This window comes from Mugil cephalus, chromosome 22 (assembly GCF_022458985.1).
Source record: "Mugil cephalus isolate CIBA_MC_2020 chromosome 22, CIBA_Mcephalus_1.1, whole genome shotgun sequence".
Lineage (NCBI taxonomy): Eukaryota > Metazoa > Chordata > Actinopteri > Mugiliformes > Mugilidae > Mugil > Mugil cephalus.
The window spans coordinates 18,384,652-18,408,307 of NC_061791.1; the positions used below are offsets into that span (position 1 = coordinate 18,384,652).

At 41.0% G+C, this 23,656-nt stretch overlaps 1 protein-coding gene across 8 annotated transcripts in view; it reads left to right on the top strand.

The window, feature by feature from the left end:
- dennd5b (DENN/MADD domain containing 5B) overlaps nucleotides 1-23,656 on the top strand; it is a 62,072-nt gene that overhangs the window by 22,077 nt on the left and 16,339 nt on the right. For 5 of the 8 annotated variants that reach the window (XM_047575128.1, XM_047575129.1, XM_047575132.1 and 2 more), the window contains exons 2-7: nucleotides 1,547-1,606; nucleotides 6,357-6,466; nucleotides 10,953-11,643; nucleotides 18,872-19,059; nucleotides 21,552-22,130; nucleotides 22,362-22,593. In XM_047575128.1, the coding sequence (XP_047431084.1) occupies nucleotides 1,547-1,606; nucleotides 6,357-6,466; nucleotides 10,953-11,643; nucleotides 18,872-19,059; nucleotides 21,552-22,130; nucleotides 22,362-22,593 (1,860 nt within the window). The remainder of the gene's footprint in view (nucleotides 1-1,546; nucleotides 1,607-6,356; nucleotides 6,467-10,952; nucleotides 11,644-18,871; nucleotides 19,060-21,551; nucleotides 22,131-22,361; nucleotides 22,594-23,656) is intronic. The other 3 variants (XM_047575130.1, XM_047575134.1, XM_047575135.1) reach the window with 1 other exon arrangement.

Sequence of the window (23,656 nt, forward strand, 5' to 3'; positions counted from 1 at the left end):
GACAGTAACACACAGTGTGTACTTTACATTCCACATTAGCAATTTCGCAGCTTAAATGTTTGTGTCAGTGTTTGTGCATGCCACTGCAACAGGTGTTAGTGATTTGGAGTTAGTACTGGGAAGAATCCAGTACATATATTGCATATTTCATTCAATGTACACACTCTTTCATCATATTACATTATATTTGTATAGAGAAAAAATATATTTTGTTGAGAAATCCAGTGGTTTTCCAGTGTATACAGGATGAGCACCACCTGGATTAGGAAATTTCTTTTCAGGGACAGTTTAGGACAGTATGAAGTCACTTTGGACATGGATGAGTAACAAGCATATAAATGGCCTTGTCATGAACTATTGTGTAACAAACCCAGGCTGGGTGTAAGGCTACTGATCTCAAGGCTGTTGACTGATCACAAGAACAGAGATTATCTCACAGGGATTAGTCTGTTCTCTACGTGCTCTTCATCAAATTGATTAGCTTGTTTATATTCTGGTGTAGTCACGTGTCTACCTGGTTCAGTAGTCCCGGTCTGCCACTCTACATGTGATAACAGTATGCAGTCCCTGATCATTCTCATGTCTTTTATGGAAATTTATGGAGGCATGATCCTAACAGAGTGCACTTCCTTTAAATGTATAACCACCAGGTTACCTGAAAATCATCTCATTGGCCACTTTCTGACAGGTGTTGGTTATCTCCTTAAGCTCTTTATGAAATCTTAATAATAGGAAAAACATTCAAGAAATATCAAATGGAAATATTTTACATTTCTTTTCATGTGTCTCCCCAAATTTGCAACCTAAAATTTAAAATGAATTTCCATTGGTTTGAGCAGAGATTGGCTACACAACATTAGTTGCTTATCACTGTGGGACAGTGGGTTTAAGATATTATAGCCAGATATGAATAATATAAGCTTTCCCATTCCTATAGTTTGTCAGATTCACATAAGAGATGTAAATTGTCCTCTCAGTTGTCTACGATTTAGATATGGCATCATGTTTATTGCTTCTGAAAATGTTTCTCGTGCAAATGCTGCTGCTTGGTTTAGCTGAAAAACACCAAACCACACTGCTATGTCATTCACTGCTCATCTGAAGTCACAGACATTCATCTAAACATTTTCATTGAGTTTTGCACTTTGAAACAGCACTTTTTACTCCCTAAAAGACCGAATGTCACAATATGCAGACGACAACAGACTCTTGTTATTTTAACATGGTTTTTGATGCTGTAGATTTGAAAACCGTGTTAGGCATTTTGACCTCCATTATAACACGATTTATCAGTGATTGAGTGTGTAGACTATACCTAATACTAAAAAAGTGCTTTTTCACAGTGCTAACACTCCCATTTGAAGTCATTTATGTTCCATCTGAAATTCTTTGCCATGCTTTGTTGTGATACTGATGTTGTGTCATGTTCATGCTTGACTCATTCTCATGCATTATTAATTTGCTTCTCTGTGTGCACTTGTTTTGACATTGCGCTGTTTTTCTTTGTTTTTCGCTCCATGTTTTTCTGCATGTGGCTCCTCCATAGCTTTGTACCAGTGGTTAGAAGCAGACCGACAAGGCAGGGATCCAGACACTGCAGCCACAGGTAAAAGAAAAAAACAAAAAAACAACTGTCATCCATACCCCACCTTCATTACCGCTTCATCTCACTCTCTCCCTCTGCATACCTGTCAGCCTGCTTTGTCTTCACTTATCTGCACCTTGATCTGTTCCTTGGAAGCGCAAATAGCAAGTTTTATGTCAATGTTCTGTCTGTACACATTTATGTTTAGGTGAGATAGACTAGTGTGGCAATAAGGAACTGTTGTGGTTCAGAGATGCATTTATCAAATCTGCATTCAGCGTTAGATCAACTTATCTGCAAAAAAAAAAAAAAAAAAGATGTTGTAGAACATCCATTCAGACTAATTGACTGAATGAAATCAAGTCCTTTTCAAAGTCTCAAGATGCTAACGTAAAAAGTATTCACTCCTTGAGCCTATTACGATGGGAAGTCCTCATGAAATACAGATTATGGAATATGTGCGGTTCAGAAATGTGTCTTTAAATTTGAGAAATTTTAAAATCAACTCCTAAGGGCAAAGATGTAACAAATTCCTTTTGAGCTTCAGCCTGAAATCATATCCTACAATATGAATCGTTTTAATTTCTAGTTCAGTTAGGAGCAGGAGCAGAGCAAACTGAGACAACAGACACGGGAAAAAGTTTGATATGCTAAGCAAGTTTAAGATGCTCTGACTTCTGAAAGTGACAAACAGCAAAACTACAATGCATCAACAAAATATCTTTTTTGTTTGACACAACGCAAATCTAATGTCACCACTTACTGTATCTAGCAGAAGTAGAGCAACTTTCACATCCGTCTTCAGGCTTTCCAACAGTCAAGTCTCTCCACTGTTATGTATGTTTCAAATTGTCTGGTGCTGTTGAGTTTAGCGTCATGTTGATTGCCCGCTGGTTCCTTTCCCCACAAAACTCCCTTTTTTGTGGTGGCCGCTGTGGAATCTTAGAAATCATTCAGGTAACATCCTCCTGACCTAAATTACTCTATAATAATGAAAAAATGAAAACATCTGAGAACATCTCAGATCCAATCAGATGTCAAACCTGGTGATGCCTTCAAGGTTGTAGATTCTGTCATGTTTTGGATCTCTCTTGCATGTGGACTAATCTTGTTGCCTGGACTAGCGAGATTTGATGTCCAAAACCAGTCTTGTGAGACTGCACCAAGGTTGCTAACAAGAGGAAGCAGTAGATTATGTATATTTAAATCAAACATTGATCAGATTGTATGTGGGATTAGTTATCTGAAACCATCACATTTAAAAGATCATCACACAGCCAAAATGAAATCCCTTCTTTCTGTGTCTCTTTTGCTGACTCTACTATTATGCTTCATAGAATACCTTGACTAACACTGGTGTCACCACCTCTGCATGGATTACACTCTTCAATCCATGCTATCCTCTTAGCCCCTGTCTCATTTCCTTTCTTCATTGTACCTTATGTGGGTCAGCTTTCTCTTGAGCCTGTTATCTAAATCAGTCCCCATCATCCTGGTCACAGTCGACTATTTTTACCTTCGGCCCTCTGTTCATCCAAACTCTGATTAAATGAATTCAGTCATCCTGTTTCCCTGGACCTCCTGGGGTGTGCAGCAATAGTAAAATCGGTGGATGGGTGGGTGGGAGATAGGAATAAATAGAAAAAGGATAGAGAGAAGCATGAATTGGCTGTATTCTTGAATTAACTCAGGACAAGTTGAAGTCCTTCTGTATTTCTGCATGTGGGCAACCCCTTTTGGGTAACTCTTCATTGTAAATGTCATCTCAGCCCTTACAGGGTAAGTAGGATGTCTAGTGAACAGCTGAAGTAAAGGGGCAGACTTGCAGGGAATGAACTCAAGGCAAACAGGTCAGTCATGGCTGTGATACATACTTCTCTTTTGATCTTCAAGTCTCCTTAAATGTCACATGGCCTTTTCATTATTCGTATGGCATTGCTTCTTAACCTTTCAGCTTCTCTCTTTCATTCTCTCACAAACATCAAGCCCTTAAGGAATGCAGATGTACACATGAACCAGACACTTAAAGTATCTGTGATTGTGTTTATTTGCAAACAAATTCCACATGGAATCTTTTATGCAGTTTATGGGTCTGGTAACATGCTATGTCTCTCATTGTTAACAAATTCCTCTTAAAGCCCATGAAGCAAACAATGAGTGTGTCCTTGTACCCTGTACACCCGGTAATTTCTGTGCTGTATACACCCAGTGTTCTCGAAAAAACTATTAAAAATACATTATTAGAGTCACACTGGACAATTTGTCACTAGATCACCAAATGTGGATAAATCCCTCTCTTAAAATAGTCCCAAACAAAAGCACCATTTCCCCTAGTTTCAGTTAAGTTAGTTTAAAAAAATAAATGAAAAATGATGTGTGTACAGTAAAGTAACACTGGACTTATGCATTGACTTCAGATGTTCTGAATAGTACTATGTATGTAGGACTATTTCTGTCTTCTCCCTTTAATATCTGTTTCTGCCTGCCTTTCCCGTTCATCTCTACTAGGAAGCACTTTCTATCCTCACTGTCATTTTTACGTTGTCAAATAAAAACTGATTTTAAAGTAAATGCAGCATGAGCGAATTAACAGTGATCACTTGTATAGGACAAATGAAACTCATTTAGAGGTTGTTAATTCACAATACTATACATGCAGTTATGTGTGTACGACGTGTTTCACTCTATGAAAGTCTACACACTAAAATGTGACAGGAAAATGGCTCAAGAATCAAATGGAAACTGAGGATTTGATTTGATGCGTCACTTAACTTGAATGATGACGATGAGTGATTTAACAGCAACATATTTATTATTCATAATTTTGAAAAGAATCATGAGATGAGTAATAAAAATAACTGTTAATTGCAGCCTTCCTTTTAATCGCTATCATCTGCTAACAAAGTGTTGAGTGTCACTGATCACTGCTAAGAATGACTCAAGCAATGAAAGGAAATGAAATGAACAATTAAGGATAACTGTTAAACTTGGGTAGGCTGAGTCTCACTGGAATATATTAAAGTATAGCAATAAAGACTCAAAATAAAGGAGAAATAAAGCTCTCAGATTTGAGAGTCAAATAATTAGTCGTTATATGAGCCACTCCGTTCGCACAAAAGCTTTATTGATGTTGTGAGTGGGCCACCATGGATTGATCAGTAATTAAACAATCGGTCTGCCTCTCCTTCTCTATGCTGTGCTTTTCTTCTGTAACCTCCTGACCTTGCTCAAACTGTCTACAGTCAATAGACCACTGCTTCCATTTACGGACCTAATTCACTTATCCAAAATCAATGGATCTTTGTCTACACCTTGTAACATGACTGGAGAGTTGGTCACTGAGCAGAAATGATTGTTGGTGAGATTTAACAGCCCACAGAGAGCTATTAAGAGGTGCAGATTTGACCTCAGTATCGGGTCACCATCAGCAGTTCATCAGAGATTGTTTGACCCAAGTCAGCAAGTTTTAGACATGCTGATGCTCTCTTGAGCAAGACTCTGAATCTTGGCATTGGTATCTAATTGATTTCACATCTCTAAGTAGTTTAGACATTTGTCTGTTTCTATCCTAGATAAAAGACATTTTATATTTAAACCTTTCAACAAGATCAGTACTACTTTCAGACATGTTCGACCACGTCACTGTCCTCTCTCTGTACTCTTCTGTCTAAATGCTCCGATTGGCCCAGCAGATGTTTGCTGGTGCATAACCAGTTCTTGTGTTGATTACCATCATACTTACATTCTCCATTTCTCTTGTCATTTTGGCTTCACCTGTGTTGGCCTTTTCTGTCACCACACAGCCTAGGATATCACTTTACTAAGCTATTTATTTTAAGGTATTTCTAATATCCATGTACTGTGCTGGTGAGAAAGTATATTGTAAAACTGCCCTGATGCACTGCTGTGTCCTGAACAGCTGTTGTGTCGTGAGCAGCTGTTGGACATGTGACCAGTAGTGTGATTATCTGGAATTAGACCCAGTTTGTTCCCAAGACAACTGTCTCACACACACACACACGCAGGGAAGAATAAAATAGCAGTTTCGGTGTGAATTACTTTTAGAGGTGAGGGCGTGGCTTCTGCACCAGTTAGGTTTGACTTAGAAATTTCAACTTGGACTGGACTGGTGACATCACCTGGACATGAGCATCAGACTTGAGAGCAGGATCTGCTTGCATCAGCAATAGCTACATGGCAGGGTAGTAATGTCTAATAATACTTCTACTAATGCTTCTAATAAATGTGTTTACTATAAGAGGGATAGATAATTACTTAATGAAATACAAATTTGAGGTATAATGGGAAATATTCAGCTTTAAACAACGCTGTAAAATACTGTGTTACCATTGTCGTTGCATACGGTGGGGTTCATTTTGAATTATTTGGTACAGCAGTGCAACTAATTATTATTTTTCATATATTCTGATTATTTTTTAAATAAATGGCTTAAATGTTTGTTAAAAAAAATAATAATAATATACAAATGTCTTCACAACTGCCCAGAGCCACAAATGTTGGACCAACAGTCCAGTCCTTTAAATTTAAACGTAAAAGCATAAAATAATTATTTTTTATTTTAGCAGGAACTGTGAGATATTTTCCATAAAGTATCACTTAAATACCAATTGATGGCATTAGATTTCGAGAAGTCCATTAGTTGACAGAGAGGATGCATGCAGACAGAGTGGCTGTCAGTATAAAGGTCCAGCCATGTCTCTGTGTCTGTACATCTTCTTACCTTTGTCTATTCGTCTTCTGATGTGTCCAGGTGAAAACTTCGAGCAGAGCCCACTGAAGAGGACTTTCAAGTCAAAAGTTCTGGCACGTTACCCCGAGAACGTGGAGTGGAACCCCTTTGACCAGGATGCTGTCAACATGGTATGTGGATTCCTCCATTAAGTGGGGGAAATATGGATATGATTGAGGATAAGTTATTATACCCTATGATAATTATTTTTGGGAAGCCTTGGTTTAAGGCACAATTCTTTTTCTAGTGGCCGTGGATTACAAATCAATGGCCAGTCCCCATTATATCTTTGTGAGGACTGTTGCATGATGAGGTGGCTGGGTTGTGAATCCTGACAGGACTTGGTTTCACACCAGAAAATGGTCTACATTACAGATTAAACCCAATAAAAATAATCATATATACAGTGGGGGAAATAAGTATTTGATCCCCTGCTGAATTTGTAAGTTTGCCCACTTCCATAGAAATGATCAGACTCTGGTTTTTATGGTTGTTTACTGGTTATGGGTATAGACAGAATATCAGTCGAAAATTCATAAAAAACACACAATCTAAAAGTTATAAATTGTTATGTATTTTATTAAGGGAAATAAGTATTTGATCCCCAACAATTCACTTAGAATTCAGGCTCCTACAGATTGGCTGGTGCGCATGTGGCACGGAGCTGTGCTCAGTCAACTAATTACCAATACTCCTGATCTTAACTCGTCATGTATATAAAGCACACGTGCTCTAAGAATCAGTTTCTTACATTCCAACTTCTACAGCACCATGGGCAAGACCAAAGAGCTGTCAAAAGATGTCAGGGACAAGATTGTAGACCTGCACAAGGCTGGTATAGGTTACAAAACCATCAGCAAAAGGCTTGGTGAGAAGGTGACAACTATTGGTGCCATTATTCGCAAGTGGAAGACCCATAAAAGGACCATCAACTGTCCTCGGTCTGGAGCTCCCCGCAAAATCTCGCCTCATGGAGTGAGGATGATGATGAGAAAGGTGAGGGAGCAGCCTAAAACAACACGGCAGGAGCTTGTTAATGATCTGGAAGCAGTTGGGACCTCCGTCACCAAGAAAACAGTTGGCAACACACTGCGCCGTTATGGATTGAACTCTTGCAGTGCCCGCAAGGTCCCCCTGCTCAAGAAGGCACATGTACAGGCCCGCCTTAAGTTTGCCATTGAACATCTAAATGACTCAGAGAAGGCTTGGGAGAAAGTGCTGTAGTCTGACGAAACCAAAGTTGAGCTATTTGGCATTAACTCGACCCGCCGTGTTTGGAGGATGAAAAAACGTGAGTATGACCCAAAGAACATCATACCCACGGTTAAGCATGGAGGTGGAAACATCATGTTTTGGGGCTGTTTTTCAGCAAAGGGTACAGGGCAACTTCACCGCATTATGGGGCCAATGAATGCAGCCATGTACTGTAACATCTTGGACAAAAACCTTCTTTCCTCAGCAAGAACACTGAAGATGCCTCGTGGGTGGGTTTTCCAACATGACAATGACCCAAAACATACTGCCAGGACAACAAAGGAGTGGCTCAAGAAGAAGCATATTAAGGTCATGGAGTGGCCTAGTCAGTCTCCAGACCTTAACCCGATCGAAAACCTGTGGAGGGAGCTGAAGCTCCGAGTTTCCAAGAGGCAGCCAAGAAACTTGAAGGATTTAGAGACTGTCTGTAAAGATGAATGAGCCAAAATCCCTCCTGCGCTGTGTGCAAACCTGGTGACCAACTACAAGAAACGTCTCATCGCTGTGCTTGCCAACAAAGGTTTCTCTACAAAGTACTGACTTGTGTTGTGCTTGGGGATCAAATACTTATTTCCCTTAATAAAATACATAACAATTTATAACTTTTAGATTGTGTGTTTTTTATGCATTTTCGACTGATATTCTGTCTATACCCATAACCAGTAAACAACCATAAAAACCAGAGTCTGATCATTTCTATGGAAGTGGGCAAACTTACAAATTCAGCAGGGGATCAAATACTTATTTCCCCCACTGTAGATACAAACAGTATTTGTGCATTGGCCTTTACACATTCTCTCAAAATAATTCCACTATAGCCACAATAATTTTCTAAGTTTTCCACTCAACAGAGACAGTCTCGTTTTGCATAAAAAAATGGATTTGTCACTATAAAAAATTGTATGGATAGACAGATTTATTCTGAGGGAAATTCAGACTCCAGTAGCTTCATCACATAGAAGCAGATATGTTTCTTTACAGCTAAAGTAATAAGTCTGTTGAGTATACCAAATTCCAGTTGCCATCCTTCACATAATAGGTTATTTCTGTGTGATCAGACCGTGTTGCAGAGGTTAAACTGGCAGAAATGTGACCCTGACAGGAACAACAGGAGTTAATTCCCATCTGGATGTATAGGTTGTGTGTGTGGAAGGCCTATTTTTCCACCTGCCCTGGCGTCAACACTGCTGAATAATTCAGCCGCGCGTCTCGCTTTACGTCAGCATGGAAACGGGCCATTATGCAGCAGTGCTGCGACTGAAACCTGAAACCGAGATGATTGTGAGCTGGTGAGGCCAACGACTGTCAGACACTCTGTGGAAACACCACCCGCTCCGCTCACCTCCTCCTCCTCCTCCTCCTCATGCATCATACCTCAGTTACCTCCTCATCCCAACATCTTCTCCTTCTAGATGTCATCTCTCTCTCAGAGGTGAGAGATGAGGAGGATGGGGGAGTGCAGTCACACTATTGCAGCTGCAGTCCTCTCAGTAAAGCTCTTTCGATCATTGTTTTCAGATCCAAACACCCCCAATCTCACACATCCACTTGCCTTCTTAATGCCACATTTTTAAAATGTCAACTTCTTGGCCTTCTGTTCACCTTAAGCCATGTGGATCTATTAAGCATTAGAAATATCGTATCTGTTAAATCAGCATGAAGGATGATGATGCAGTGTGTCTCAATTGATAAGTTCGCCTACAGTTTTAGATGATGTAGATATAGGTCATTAAAGTGAATTATAAGGTCAATGTTTTACATGCTCCAACCCCCAGAAAATGATCTGACAGACAAGTTTAGGTTAAGCAGTTAGTAATCATACGTGCGGATAAGTGAATGAGAAGTGATCTAAATCTGTGTTTGAGTGTACATAATTTTAATTCAGCTCTCGCTGACTCTCTAATGGGGCCATGTCTGTGCTTGAAGAATTATTAGTAGAGACGTATTGAGATCACTCCTCTTTCTAAGATGTGCCAGGTTTCAGTTTAACACAATTCCACTCTGTGAATCACAGAGAAGTTCTACCAACAGCAGACTTGAGCAGTTTTGCTGCATTGTAACCAGTAATCCATGTTTTCTATTGCTGTCCTCATATATTCCATGAGTAACATAAACAAGTTCATTTTGTCCTGAGATTCCTGCAACATGGATGTCAGATTTATCTTTTCCTACAAACACCTCACACTTTTACTGCCATTGTGTTTGTGCAATGTCACTGTGTTTGTCACTAAAAGTGCCGAGTGACTGTGCTGCAGGGCCCAAAGGTGAAGTACAAGTAATATTTTCTAGATCACAAAAAAATTTGTTAGTGGCGATGACTAATATCAGATGCGGGATAAGGAGAGGAGAGATGATCTGTCACACATGCGTCACACATAACTCAAGCTGAATCCAATAAGGTCATCAGGACAAAGTACGAACCTTATAGTTGTTTTCTGACATAAATGACAAACGAACAGCGGTATAAAATGGCACTAATATTTGTAATGGCAACATGAGTATAAACAGGCATGTAAAATGTAACAGTTTGTTCATGTCTTTGAAGCTCATACATATCCATGTGTTGATATACGTTGCAGATCAGCATCCCTGTTGAATGTGTGTTTATGCGTAGGCATGGCTCTTGTCTCCAGTCAGTTCTTGTTCAGCTCTCTGCAGCGTAATAAACATAATGAAGCCGTTAAGTCAGCTTTATTGCAAGCAGCTGCTGAATGGGTGTTTAATAATTCGACAAAGTTCCATAGAGACTGTGGAAGCATTACACACAACCACATTGTTAAAATAATAGAAGTATCATTTGCATTTGTAAATACTGGCGTAAGAGGCTTGGCTAACAATTCTTTTCATTACTGACTGATGTGTTCATTAGTTTCTTGGACACAACGGATGAGTCCCTTGGTCCTTTCAATATCCTAAAAGATTCACTGATTAAGATTCAGCCTTGTCCAATCAATAAAGAAAACACAGATACTCACTTCATTCTAGATACTGGAAGCAGATAATCTCTGATTTTAAAATGATCTAAATGAATAACAATAATAATAATAAGAATCAATTTTTAAGATATTAAGTTATCTCTCTATCGTCTACAATAATTATTCACTTGACTGATTGTTGCAGCCTTAATTAGTTTAAGATTAAAGCTCATTTGTCACATTAAATATCACAATAATTAATCTTTACAGTAGAATACCATAACCTCAGATTGGTAGCAGCTCATCTTTAGCCCGACCACTTCACCCCAGCTCCCATGCCAAGCAGTGTAGCCTTTTAAGCTTGAATATATAACTGAGGTTCACGTATAGGTGTAATGCTTGTTCAACTACCTGTCGTGGGTTACCTCTCTGTCCTCTCTCTCCACAGCTGTGTATGCCCAAGGGCCTGTCGTTCAGGACGCAGGTGGACCAGCGCGATCCTCAGTTTCACTCGTTCATCATCACCAAGGAGGATGGCTCACGAACCTATGGCTTCGTCCACACCTTCTATGAGGAGGTGACCAGTCCACAGATCTGCTCTGCCATGCAGACTCTCTACCAGATGCACAATGCGGAGCACGCCTCGGCCAACCCCACGTCCTCCTCCTCATCCTCCTCCTCCAGCATGGACTCTCTGGCTAGCAGTTTAGATGAAGTAGACTCTCCTACTTCCTCATCCTCCTCATCTACTTGTCGTGCAGCGGGGGGCTATGACTCATCAAGGGACACCCTGTATGTGTCTAAGGCCTTGTGTCTGATCACACCCATGCCCTTCATGCATGCCTGTCGCCGCTTCCTGTCACAGCTACACAGGGCCGTCACAGCTGCCACTGCACCTCCCCTGCCGCTGGAGAGCTACGTTCACAATATCCTGTATGAGGTCCCACTGCCTGCACCTGGACGCTCACTCAAGTTCCACGGTGTGTACGAGCCCATTGTGTGCCAAAGACCTGGCTTGGGGGAGTTGCCCCTGGCTGACTTCCCCCTGGCAGAGGCCTTCAGTCTGCTGGGAGTGGAGAATTTGGTCCAGGTGTTCACCTGCACCCTCCTGGAGATGCAGATCCTGCTGTACTCACAGGGTAAGTACACCTACACATGATCTGTCTTTTGAATTCATGGTAAAATCTGAGTAGGAGCTAGAACCAGACCTTCCTTTTCAGATAGTCTCACAATCTTAGTGGTTTGGTATGTGCTAGTTTGACTGATAGACACTCACATCAGAATGAATAAACCTATATAACTGATGAGGTGTAGAAGCACCCTAGCAGTGAGCAGTGAAGCCAATTGTATGGCATCATACTATTAAAGACAGTTTACAGTATATTGTATCTAACTCTAAAGCTAGAGCAAAATAGGTGCTGCTTCTGAGTTCAACTTTAGATCAGACTTTGAGGGATGTGCAAGTGGCTCCAGCTAAGCAAAATAATAATAGTCTGTCATTTTGTTAGCAAAAATGTCAGGTGGAGTAATCCGTAGCAGATGCCTTGGGTTTGTCTTCACTCACTCTTCCTACACACCGAGGCTGAGGAGGAAAACCTTTTTTCTGCAGAAATGATGCAGAATGACATTTCCAGGAAAACAAGGCGACTCTGGCCTTAGATTAGTTAGATTATTTATTTTAAGACCTTTTAGGTTATGGACCTCACACAACCCACACAGAGTCCCCATGAGGTGGAAAGGTCAGAAGTTGGATTAGGTTGGGAGTAAGGAGAAACTCACATAGTGAAGAAGGAAAATGGGGAATAAAGAATGATTTCTAACCCTGGAGTCTCTGAAGCTCTCCCAAGCCTTACAGACATATTAGATTAACTGAGACGCAAAGTGATCCAAAGTTTTCCTCCTTCTAGGTTTCCCTTAATCCATTATTCACAGCTGCAGTGAAACACTGACGTAGGAGTGTGTGTGTTGCTCGCTGTGTTGGAGCACATCACCCCCACATGCAGAGAATGCAGACCGAGATCACCTTCTGCCCTACATTCACTGTCCTACTCTTTCTCAGTTTCAGTGCAGCTCGTCAGTTTATCTTCTGTGCAGGATGAGTCATGTAAAATTAAAAGGTTAGCGCTGTTTACACTCCTTAAAAATGCTTGTTGCATAACTTTGAAATCTCCTCAGTTGAACTGCTGGGACAGCACAATGTGCAAACCATCTGTGAAGGATCAGACACCAGAACTTTTTTCCTGTTTACTAATTAGAGAAGATCAAGTTAAATAATTTCTGTGCTGCTTGTTTTTACCATCTCACCCATGATTTTCCACTGATTTTTTTTTTTTAAATGTCATCATCATGGATCTCTTTAATCATGGTGACCAACAGCAGTATTTTCCTGAATTTCATAAACTGGGCTTTTTTTGGACTTAAACATGAGTAAATGTTTAAATGTTGTCATTTCCCAGCCTCCAGTTATCTTTGGTTGTGCTGCCAAAGAACCCAACTCAGCAAGACATAATTCTGATAAGGTTTGTAGCAGAGATTGCTGTTAGTGTAAGGAACAGAGAATAACAATGTGTTCTGCCACATGATATGATTAGAACAGATTTTGTTATACCTACAAGTAGGTTTCACCAGCAGGTCATCTGTTCAGTATCTGATTTCATTTGATGGCTGAGGGGGCGGTCTTTATTTCAAAAGAGTGTTCCACTAAAATGCTGCAAAAAAATCTGAGCTGATTTCAAAAACTGAGCTAATTTCCAAAATGTCCAAATATTATTTTATGTCCTGGTTTGCTTGCATCAACAGTCGATGACAGAAAGTTGAATACCCATAGACACTGATACTAACAGAATAGTCAAAAAGCACAGTATTGTTTAGAAAATGTTAACTGATGTAGTCTCTATAGTTTAAAAAGAAGAGTGGCTGCTCCAAAGCTGTTCTCTCCCCATTCCATCAACTTCCAACTTCCATTCATCTCTGTCAGTATTAAAGGCCGTCTATCAGAAAAGATATCAACGTCACGTGAGTGAAAAATATTCCAATTTTATTCAAGTGCTCGTTGTTTTTCACAGGCAATCAGTCCTGGAGCTCAGCACGGGCTCTGACATGTCAGTTCAAACGAGCCCTATTTTCTCTGCAATGACTGAGTAAAAACCCAGCAAGGAGCTTCATTCTGCCGGAGGCAGGTGACGCAAGGGATGAATTGAGGGGAAATGAGATGAACATTCCGCGGATGTTAATGAGACGTTGCCCGGCCATATGTTCCCATGCTCGTCCCGATCAATCAGCAGCCATTTACACCGTGACAGATAGAGGCGTCGTCTGCCCCCACCGCTACCTGTCATCCTCACACACTCATCGGCTGTGGCAGGTAGTGGGAGACCGTGACAAGTGTCTCGTGCAATTATAGAACACAGTAGGGGGTGGTGCAATTATATGATATTGAGTGAAGTTAATTTACATTCCTTCTGGCTGGCTGTGGTATGATTTCCAGGCCAGTTTATTAGCAGTAGGTTTTTAGACTATACTAGTGGTTTCAGTTGTATTCGTCAAGGGATAAGAGCCTTCTATCAAGTATCTTTCCTAGCTTACATTATGATGGTGCAGACAAAGATCAACTAATGTCAACTACTTACCACAGAGTTGCTCACTTCTTCCCTTGTGAGACTGAGCTGCATGTTTTTATCAGTCCCTGATGTGCCGTTACAGTTTCACAATGACTCAACACGTCCCAGCCTGTTTTTCAGGCTCATAACAGAATGAGAACCTCAAAGCATCCCTGAGCTCTGTCAGTGTCGGGGCTTTCTGCTACGCTGTGCTTTTCCCTATCAGATTTGCTTCGTTGTACATAATTACATGCTTGCTCACCTGTCACAGGCACTTGCACTTGCCGGGTTTCAGAGGGAGTTTCTTTGCAGCGTAGAAAATATTGTTAAAGATGACTTATCCATTTTGAAAGGAGCACCCATAACAATTTCTGACTATAACACAAATAGGGAGTTTTCTTCTTCTCTGTATTCCCTCACATGCGAGTGAGGCGCACTTTTTGTGACATATCATATTAGATCTGAAGTGTTGGAAAAGCCAGCTCATGTTGCCTTGGCTAAACCTGTCCTGATGTGATTTGTGCACCAATAGGAATAGGCAGAAAGGGATATGCTGTAACTTGAAGAAAGAAACGGGAGTGTTTCAATGAGACTCCCTTGTTGTTCCCACAGAGTGGTGTGTGTGTGGGAGGACCTTTGAACCTGTTCAGACACGAGAGATAAAATACATACAAGCTTTAACATACACTCACAGGTGGGATGTTTCTCACTGATCTGTCTTCTTTCTGTGGGGTGAGGATTTAAAATCTTATCTCTCATATCAGTGCATTTTAAGAGAACATTTTCTGTCACATTACCTACCACACGAGTCAGGGATAAATGGATCTTTCTGAGATCAATTTATCATATTAATATCATGTGTTATATCTAAAATTGTAGTTGCTTATATAGAGCTGATAAGACAGGACTTTTTTAATAAGAATAAATCCAGCCAGCAAAACCCCTTTGATCACGGTTAAAGATAGATAATGATTTGCAAAAACCAAGACATTTCCGTAGCCCAACGGTTTCTGTGATGTTCCCTTTCCACACAGCTGCCAGCCCTAGAGTAGTAATGACACTGGCAATACTCAAAAAGAAAGTAAAAATCCCCATACGGACAAATCGATACTTCCTTGCTAATGTTTGCTTTCATTTACAGTGCATGGTCTCAGTAAGTTTCCCTTCATCTATTATTCTGACTCTCAGTCTTTGTCATGTGGCTCCTCAGCTAGAGTGGGAATGAAAGTGTGCGGTTATGTGGCTTGGGCACTGTACTCTACAGGTTAACTCATTTCACTATATATTAGAGACGTTATGCTGAATAAGCACTATTTTGATGTGCATCTCCCAGAAATGTAACTATGTGTCGCGGCAACACACACCACAACAGCTGTGATTGGTCCAGTCCTCTCTATCTCTGCAGTTGAATTGTATTGATTGCTTTGGATTAATAAAGTGTCCGTAATGTTAACTGAGAAGGTTCAAAGGTACAAATATTTGTATGACACAGCTCAGGGGAAATTTTGGCAAAGGTCCCTATTGTTGAAATTGAAGCAGAAAGTAGAAAGTTAAGCAGGAGGTAGAAAAATGAACCCGACTGGCAAAAAGGACACAGCAATAACTATGACTTTGGTCATTATTGCCTCTTCTTTGACAAATCCTGAGCTAAAAGGGGATAGAAATAAATGGTCGAAAATGTGCAGACTTTACAAAGAATATAAGTTTGACAGGCCTTTTAGGAAATAATTCATATTTGCCCTCACACTTACTATCATACTCTCTTACAAACACTATTATAGTCACGCCCACATACTATCAAACTCTCTCACACATACTACTATAGTTGCGCACACATACTATCAAACTGTCTCACACATACTACTATAGTCAGGCACACTTACTATCAAACTATCTTACACGCTACTGTGGATGAAACGGTATGTGAATGTACGAGAGTGATATGCGATGTGTAGCAGCGGAGTGTAGCAGTATGGGTGAGAGAGTTTGATTGAAAAGGAAGTCAACTTGAATTTTCAGTTTCTGCTTGGCTCATCATGGGTGTTGTTACCGGATGTGTCTCTCCAGCCGGATCTCAAGTAGAGCCGGGCGATACCATGGGCCTGAGTGATGAAGCCTGTGCTCAAGTGCAAAAAATTGCAGTTCATCGAGTGGCCACTTGAGGCTGGCTGCAAAAAGAACCAAATCGCCATAGATCCCCATGTTAAAAACATGTTTACAGCCTGGTTCAAACAATGGTTTTGGTCTCAATGGTTTATTTCACTATTCATGACAACTGTATGGGGTGCGTTTATTTTTTATGAACATTTAAAATTCTGCATAATTAAGGGCGTTCTCACTTTGAGTGACAGGTGACGGATGGGCGCTGCCAGAGGCCACTAGCTGCTAGCCTTGGTCTCTCTGTTAGTCCTCACCTGAGCTAATGACAATCTTTTGGCTGGGTTTGAGGTTTTGGTCCATTTTGGATCATTTTGAATAAAAAATAATAGTTGTCTGCTTTGTTGCACCTCCTACAAGACCACCTGCTAAGTGAATTTTGAGAATTATTTTTATGGTCGGTGTCAGTGCCCAGTATAGCTAGTCTGGTAGCTGAAGTTAACCATCTAATCAGCCAGTTAAGGAATTAGCCTTAGGCTAGCCTTCCACTGAGGCTCCGGTCTGTTAACCAGGCTAACGGGAGGCTATCCAACAAACCGCCACCGAAGTCAGAACGTAAATAATAATTAATACTACTTTTAAATAAAGTATGTCAGTTTGGGAAATATTTATCCACCGCATGAAGTAGGAAACATTAACGTCTCGTTCCCTATACGACCGATGTTATGCTAACAACAACGACAGACTCGGTTCGATGTGATGTGTTGAGCTGCGTACAGTTCTATTAAAATATTTATATCACCCACAGCTTCCATTTAGCTAGCAGTAAGCTCCCAGAGCTGTGCACCAATCAAGGAATGAGGTTTTATACTATTTCCTATTTAAACAAACTAACTTCCTGTTTAGTAATTGTGACCATAGTAGTGTTTGTGAGAGAGTATGATAGTATGTGTGTGTGACTATATTAGTGTTTGTGAGAGTATGATAGTAAGTGTGCATGTGTGTAACTATAGTAGTGTTTGTGAGGGTATGATAGTATGTTTGCGCGACTGTAGTAGTATGTGTGAGACAGTATGATAGTATGTGACCTACACAAACAAAGTGAGTGAACATGAGTGAAGCTCATACAACATGATGAACACAAAATGAAAGTTGCATAAGACTGCAAAAAAGAATGTGGCTACGAACTGCAATTTAATTTCACACACTTTCTACTTTCTTGCCACAACATGCCTGTTTGCCTGTAATCACACCAGATGCTCTGTTCTGGCCCCCAGATGGCTAATCGAATAAATTATGACAGTTCATTTCACTGCTCCACACTGCCATGACACTGAACTGGAAATCATTCAAACACACACACACTGCAAGTACATGGATATGCACTTATTAAGGCACTAATAATTTTATTTGTGTGTTTTCTCCTCACTCCCCAAGAACATGAGTTTCTCTTGCTGAATATAAATCATTGCAGACTGTGGGTAAAGGCTTTGGAAGCCTTAATGCATCTCCAGTGACCGTGAACATACACTGACTGACTGACAAACCTAGACTAGACAGAATGAAAGGACATGACAAAGGGGGAGGGGGCACAGATGAAGGCAGCAGCTGATGGGATAAATTGGTGGAACTCAGTCACGTTTTATTCTTTTTTCCCCCTCTTTCCTCGAGGTCATAGAGGCTTTACGCTCTGGTCATCATAATAACATCTGATGAAACTGCAGCTGAACTCAATACTAAAGCCAGCCTGCTACCACAGCTTTAATCTGTTTTCGAGAACGCACACATACATATATATGAAAAACATGATTGAAAAGAATCCATCAGAATGTAATTCCTCTCGTTTTGAACCCCAACTCCCAGATTCAATTTTTACCTCTTGATTAAAGTCACCCCTGCAAATCTATACACTCACTATATTTACTAGTGAACCTCATAAACCTCTTATGTGATCTCCCACTAGTGCATCTGGTCAGTTGAGGAGTTTCTACCGCAATACAATTGTTCTGTTATAGATTAAGGCAACATATAGGGACTTGATAATTGCTAAAGACATTTTGAATTTATTAAGTAAATTTAATAAGTAAATCTGGCACCTGTTTCTATTTTTTCTTATTGTGCACAAATCCAATTGAAAGAGCCAAATTGATACTGTGTGAGCAATGCATAGTGGGAAAGACAGAAACACGGAGGAAGGCTGACTAATTTAGACATCAAAAAATCTCATCAAATGAGAGTAACAGTGTAGAGTTTGCATTTTTGTCATGTTGAGTCTATGACAGCTCTGCGTCTCATGATAGCACCAGAAGCTGCTGCTCATGAACCACACCCAGTCAGGAAAGCAGCCCTGTTTGTGTGGTGTTGATAATTCACCATGATTAAAACTCACCGAAGCAAGGCCAATCAGTAACACTATCAGTAGTACGAATACTGTTGCACAGTGAGCTACAGCAAACAAATTTCTTATGTGACACATTGGTAATGTATCGCATTGTGAAAGCGCGAAAATGATTTCCGCCTTCAAATGATTTCCTTTGATAAAGAGCTCCCATGCGTGAGAGAGCTTCCTCTTACCTGAATGTTTTGCCAAATTAAAGGAGGTGAAGCTTCAGCTGATCATGAGCCTGTTTTTCATATTATCACATTTCTTTTCTTCCTCAATGTCTCTCAGACTACCAGCGGTTGATGACGGTGGCGGAGGGCATCACCACCCTGCTGTTTCCCTTCCAGTGGCAGCATGTCTATGTTCCCATCCTGCCAGCCTCCCTGCTCCACTTCCTGGATGCACCTGTCCCGTACCTGATGGGCCTGCAGTCCAAAGAGGGCACTGACCGCTCCAAACTTGAGCTTCCTCAGGAGGTACAACACCAGCCTGCCTGTGTTAAAAGTAGTACAAGTGTGTGTTGGCAATAAAACCTATGTAGCTATTAGTTATTAGCTATTAGTAAACCGTGAGCCCGGAGTGTGCGAACAAAGTGATACAAAGTGCTTTGTAACATCTCTCTCCATAATCTACAATAAGGGTTTTGTGTATTTGATTGCATCACTTCAAAATGGTGACTCCCTAGCAGGCAAGCCAGGTGGAAATGACCAAAAGTCTTTGACTTTAGCAAAGGTGTTATTTCGGATATAGTTCTCTGTACAAGGACCAATACATGTACGTTTTATTTCCCCTTTAAGGTACTAAAGGTACACTCTTTTCTCACTACCATTTTATCCTTATTATGTTATGTTTTTTTTTTTGTTTTTTTTTTTTTTTTACCAATTTGTATTTCCTACTGGTTCTTTCACCAGTAAATATTCTGAGTAGTATTTCACCACTGTTCAGGTCTTGCCTTTAAAACTTGAATTCTGAGACTCGTCATAACCTTTAACATGAATGTTAAATTAGGATGTCAGCTTTCCTTTCAATTGAAATTGCCCCAGAGCAAGGAATCTCAAGTATGAAAAGCCGACTTGGAGGACTCTGAGCTTAGAGTTTAATGTATGTGTTTGGAGGTGCGTTCACGCTCCGTGTATTAAGTATGATAGAAGACTCCCACAAGAATAGTAAAACAAGCTGCAGCTTACAATCAGGGCTTTTAGCAACACACCGTCCAAGGCCAACACACACACACACACACACACACACACACACACACACACACACACACACACACACACACACACACACACACACACAATAGTCAGACTACCAGGCTCCTGCTCAGACAGACAGGAAATTACAGAAAACACCTCTCTGTTCCAAACAACCTTCTGTCGTGTCTCTCTCTCACACACAACAGACATGTCAAACTAAGAACAAAATAGTTTCATTAATATTGTCTCCATTCTGTCAAGTGTTCTAGGAACTAAACTCAGCTGTCATTAGTAACACCAGCCTGTGCTTTTTTTGCTGGATAAATACTCACCGTGTAACCTGTTCATATGTGACTTCACCTGGAGCCATAACCAAATGGAATTTATTGCTCTATTCTTCCTCCCTTTTTATTTCAGCCTTAATCAGACATTGTGAGCTGGATTTAAACCAGTGTGTAGTTCAGAACAGGGTTACTGTTAATATGTGTGTGTGTGTGTGTTCATGTGTTAAGTGAGATAAAGCCCTAACAAAGCGGAACATCCAGACTTGCTTCCGGCTTTGCTTACATTCCCCCCCGACTCCCAGTGCTCGTTAATCCGACACATTCCATATGGATGCTAATTATCCTAGCCAGCGCAGGATGCCACTGCAGAGGACTCCCTGGCCCCCTCTGCTACTCCCCCACATGGGAGGCTACGCTTTAAAACTGGAGATTCTCCCTGCATTTGTGAATGATCCTTTGAAGTGGCAGTGACCTAGAAATTGGCTGCTGATGAAAGGAGAGCTTAACGCGAAGCAGAGAGGATATGAAGAGAGAGGAAAATATGGATGTAACAAGGGAATTGATAGCAGACGGTTTTTATTCTGTTCTTTAACTAAGCTTTTCTGTTTTTTACCTGATCATACCTGTCTTGATTACATGGTTCATTACACTGATATCATAATTGTTCCTTTTTTTCCCTCCTCCTTCTCCTTGCCGGAGTATATAAAAGTATAGCTAGAGGGCTTTAGATCCCAACTAGGACAACCTGTCTGGAACCAAAAAACTAAATGGTGCAATCTGTCCAGCAAGTTATTATTTTTTTCTTTTCCTTTCTTTTAATCATCCCCAATCCCGGTTGGATTGTTTTTAACTTATTGCTTTTTCACTCAGATGAAAACCATCCCTCCATGCATCACCATGACATTGTGATATAATTCATATAGCTTTTATTTCTGTGGAAAAAATATATAGTTATGCAAGTAATAGTTTTCATATATGCAACTTAAAAAAGAAACAAAAAAAGAACAGTATAGAGTTTGATGAATCCTTTATGCATTTTGTTGTACCTGTAATTCACTGCTGCGATGTGCTGTGTCCTACTTGATTGTAGACGTTACAGGAAGACTAAAATATATCATCCTTTGTTTGGTTGTATAAGCTCATCCCCATTTCTATGGTTTTGTGTGATTTTAAGCACTTGTTGATAGATCACAGGTTTAGCTTTAATCCCATATGAGGGTGTAGTGGTAACTCCATTATGTCCGATTCAGGTTGAGAATGTGCTATTATCAATCACATACTGGCCTACATTCTCTGCACTCTAAATTTCCTGGCCTACATTTCCCTGTCAAACCTCCTAAACCCAATCTGTCCTCAGCATGTCTCCTGATAATACCTGCTCCGGCTCTTTTGCCCTAGCTCATATCTGTTGTCAACAATCCACAGGGGAAGCGTTTATCTTCCACTTACTAAACTGTATTGTAATATACATATATTTTCCTGTCCCAGGCCAACCTGTGTTTTGTGGATATTGACAACCACTACATCGAGCTTCCCGAGGACTTCCCCCACTTCCCCAACAAAACCGAGTTCATTCAGGAGCTCAACGAAGTGCTGTTGAGCTTTGGCATGTCTGCCAAAACTGGTGCACCACCCCAGACCCGCTCAAGTCCCAGCAGCACCCCTTCCACCCCAGGTAGGGAGCGCAAGACGGCCGCCCTCCTGCAGTTGGAAGACGATGGAAGGAACGGGAACCTGGCAGGAGAGGAGCTGGCTGTGCTTGAGCTGCTGCAGGGTAACGCCACCTTGGAGAGACTGCAGGCGCTGACCAAACGCACCGGGGTGACGGTTGCCCGCGTGGATGCTCTAAGGGCCGGCGTCAAAGCCCAGGGCACTGACGGGCAAGGAGGCCGGACACCAGCTGAAGAGGAGGAGTTGAGGAATGCCAAGCTGAACGTCCAGCTCAGAGAGGTGTTCGCCAGCCGGTTCACCACCATGTTTGCTGACTATGAAGCCTTTGTCATCCAGAGCGCCCCGGATCTGGAGTCCTGGCTCACCAACAGGGAGCAGATGCACAACTTTGACAAGGTGACACAATTAAACACAAATACTAACTGTAATGCATGATGTTTCTCAGACAGCCTGCTAATGCCGGAGTAGAAGGGTAGAAATGGGACATGGTCATGGTAATCAGTGCTAAATCGTGTAACACATGCATTGAGAACATTGTGGGGACTGTCAATGAACTACATGTAGTGTATTTACCTTGTAAAATGCCGTCTACTGCACATTATTAAAAACATCTGGTGTTGTCTTTAGGCTTCATTTCTGTCAGATCAGCCAGAGCCCTACCTGCCCTTCCTGTCGCACTTCATCGAGACACAGATGTTTGCCACCTTCATTGACAACAAGATCATGTCCCAGTGGGAGGAGAAGGAGCCGCTGCTGCGCGTCTTTGACACCCGCATTGACAAGGCTCGCCTCTACAATGTTCGTGCTCCCAGCCTCCGATCCTCCAGCTATCAGAGGTGCTCCATTCTCAAGGAGTCTGGTAAGATCAACAAGACGCACCTGTGTGTGATGTCAGTCAAAACATAGGAAATTGGAACGTCATAAGATCGAGGGGTAAATTTACTCGAAGGAAAAACAAGAAGGCTAGTGTTGGATTTAGAAGTAAGAAAGCATCTGAATCATTGAGTCTTGCATTAGCCAAGGTCAGACAGTACTGCAATTGCTGTGCATTTCAAAAATACACACAAACAGTCAACATCTATCGTTCTGCTTTCTCCTCCATTTCTCTTTTCCGTCTTGTCTCTCATTTATCGTCTGGAAGCAGCTCAGCTCTCCCTAGTGACCAGAAAACCCCACATTCCTCTGCATCCCAGCACAGCAAACACTCCATCACTGTCTCTCACACATACACACACAAACAAAAGCACACATACACACAAGACATCTACTTATAGCAAGACTGATCAGTATGGGCTTTTTTTTCCTCAATTAGTGTCGTTTGGGTTTGACTTTGTTAAGCTTTTAATTGGTGCTGACTTTGCAGTGTAGGCCAGGAGATCAGACTTAGCACTGAGTCAGACTGCAGGAGGCCAGCAGGGAATCTGTGAGGTTGTAATGTGTCTGATTGTGGTTTAATGAACAATAAACTAAGATGAGGGATGCACTAAATTTGCATCTGTAAAACCAAAACAATTTGCTCCACAACAACAACCTTTAATAAATGTGTTGTGTTAGATGGTTTCTTTCCACAATCAACTGATCATCTGAGATGTTTCAGATCTATCTTCAGGAACACAAACAATACAGAATATGATGTGATGGAAAATTCTGACTTCATATCAAAACAGCGTTATAAAGTATTCTAGATGGATATGTCAGAGATGTGTTATGATGATTCAAAGCAACCCAGCTGTATATGACGAGGCAAACAGTGATGATATCAGCTTTCGGTTTTTCTCAGTATTCTCGGTTTTGCAGAGTTTTGGAACTCCGATGGTTATCTTTGTCTATTAGAATGATCAGGATTATTTTTCAACCCAGAGCGGTTCTCTGCTTGCTCTTTGTTTTGTTTTTTTTTGTTGCACCCATGTGTGGCATCCGCC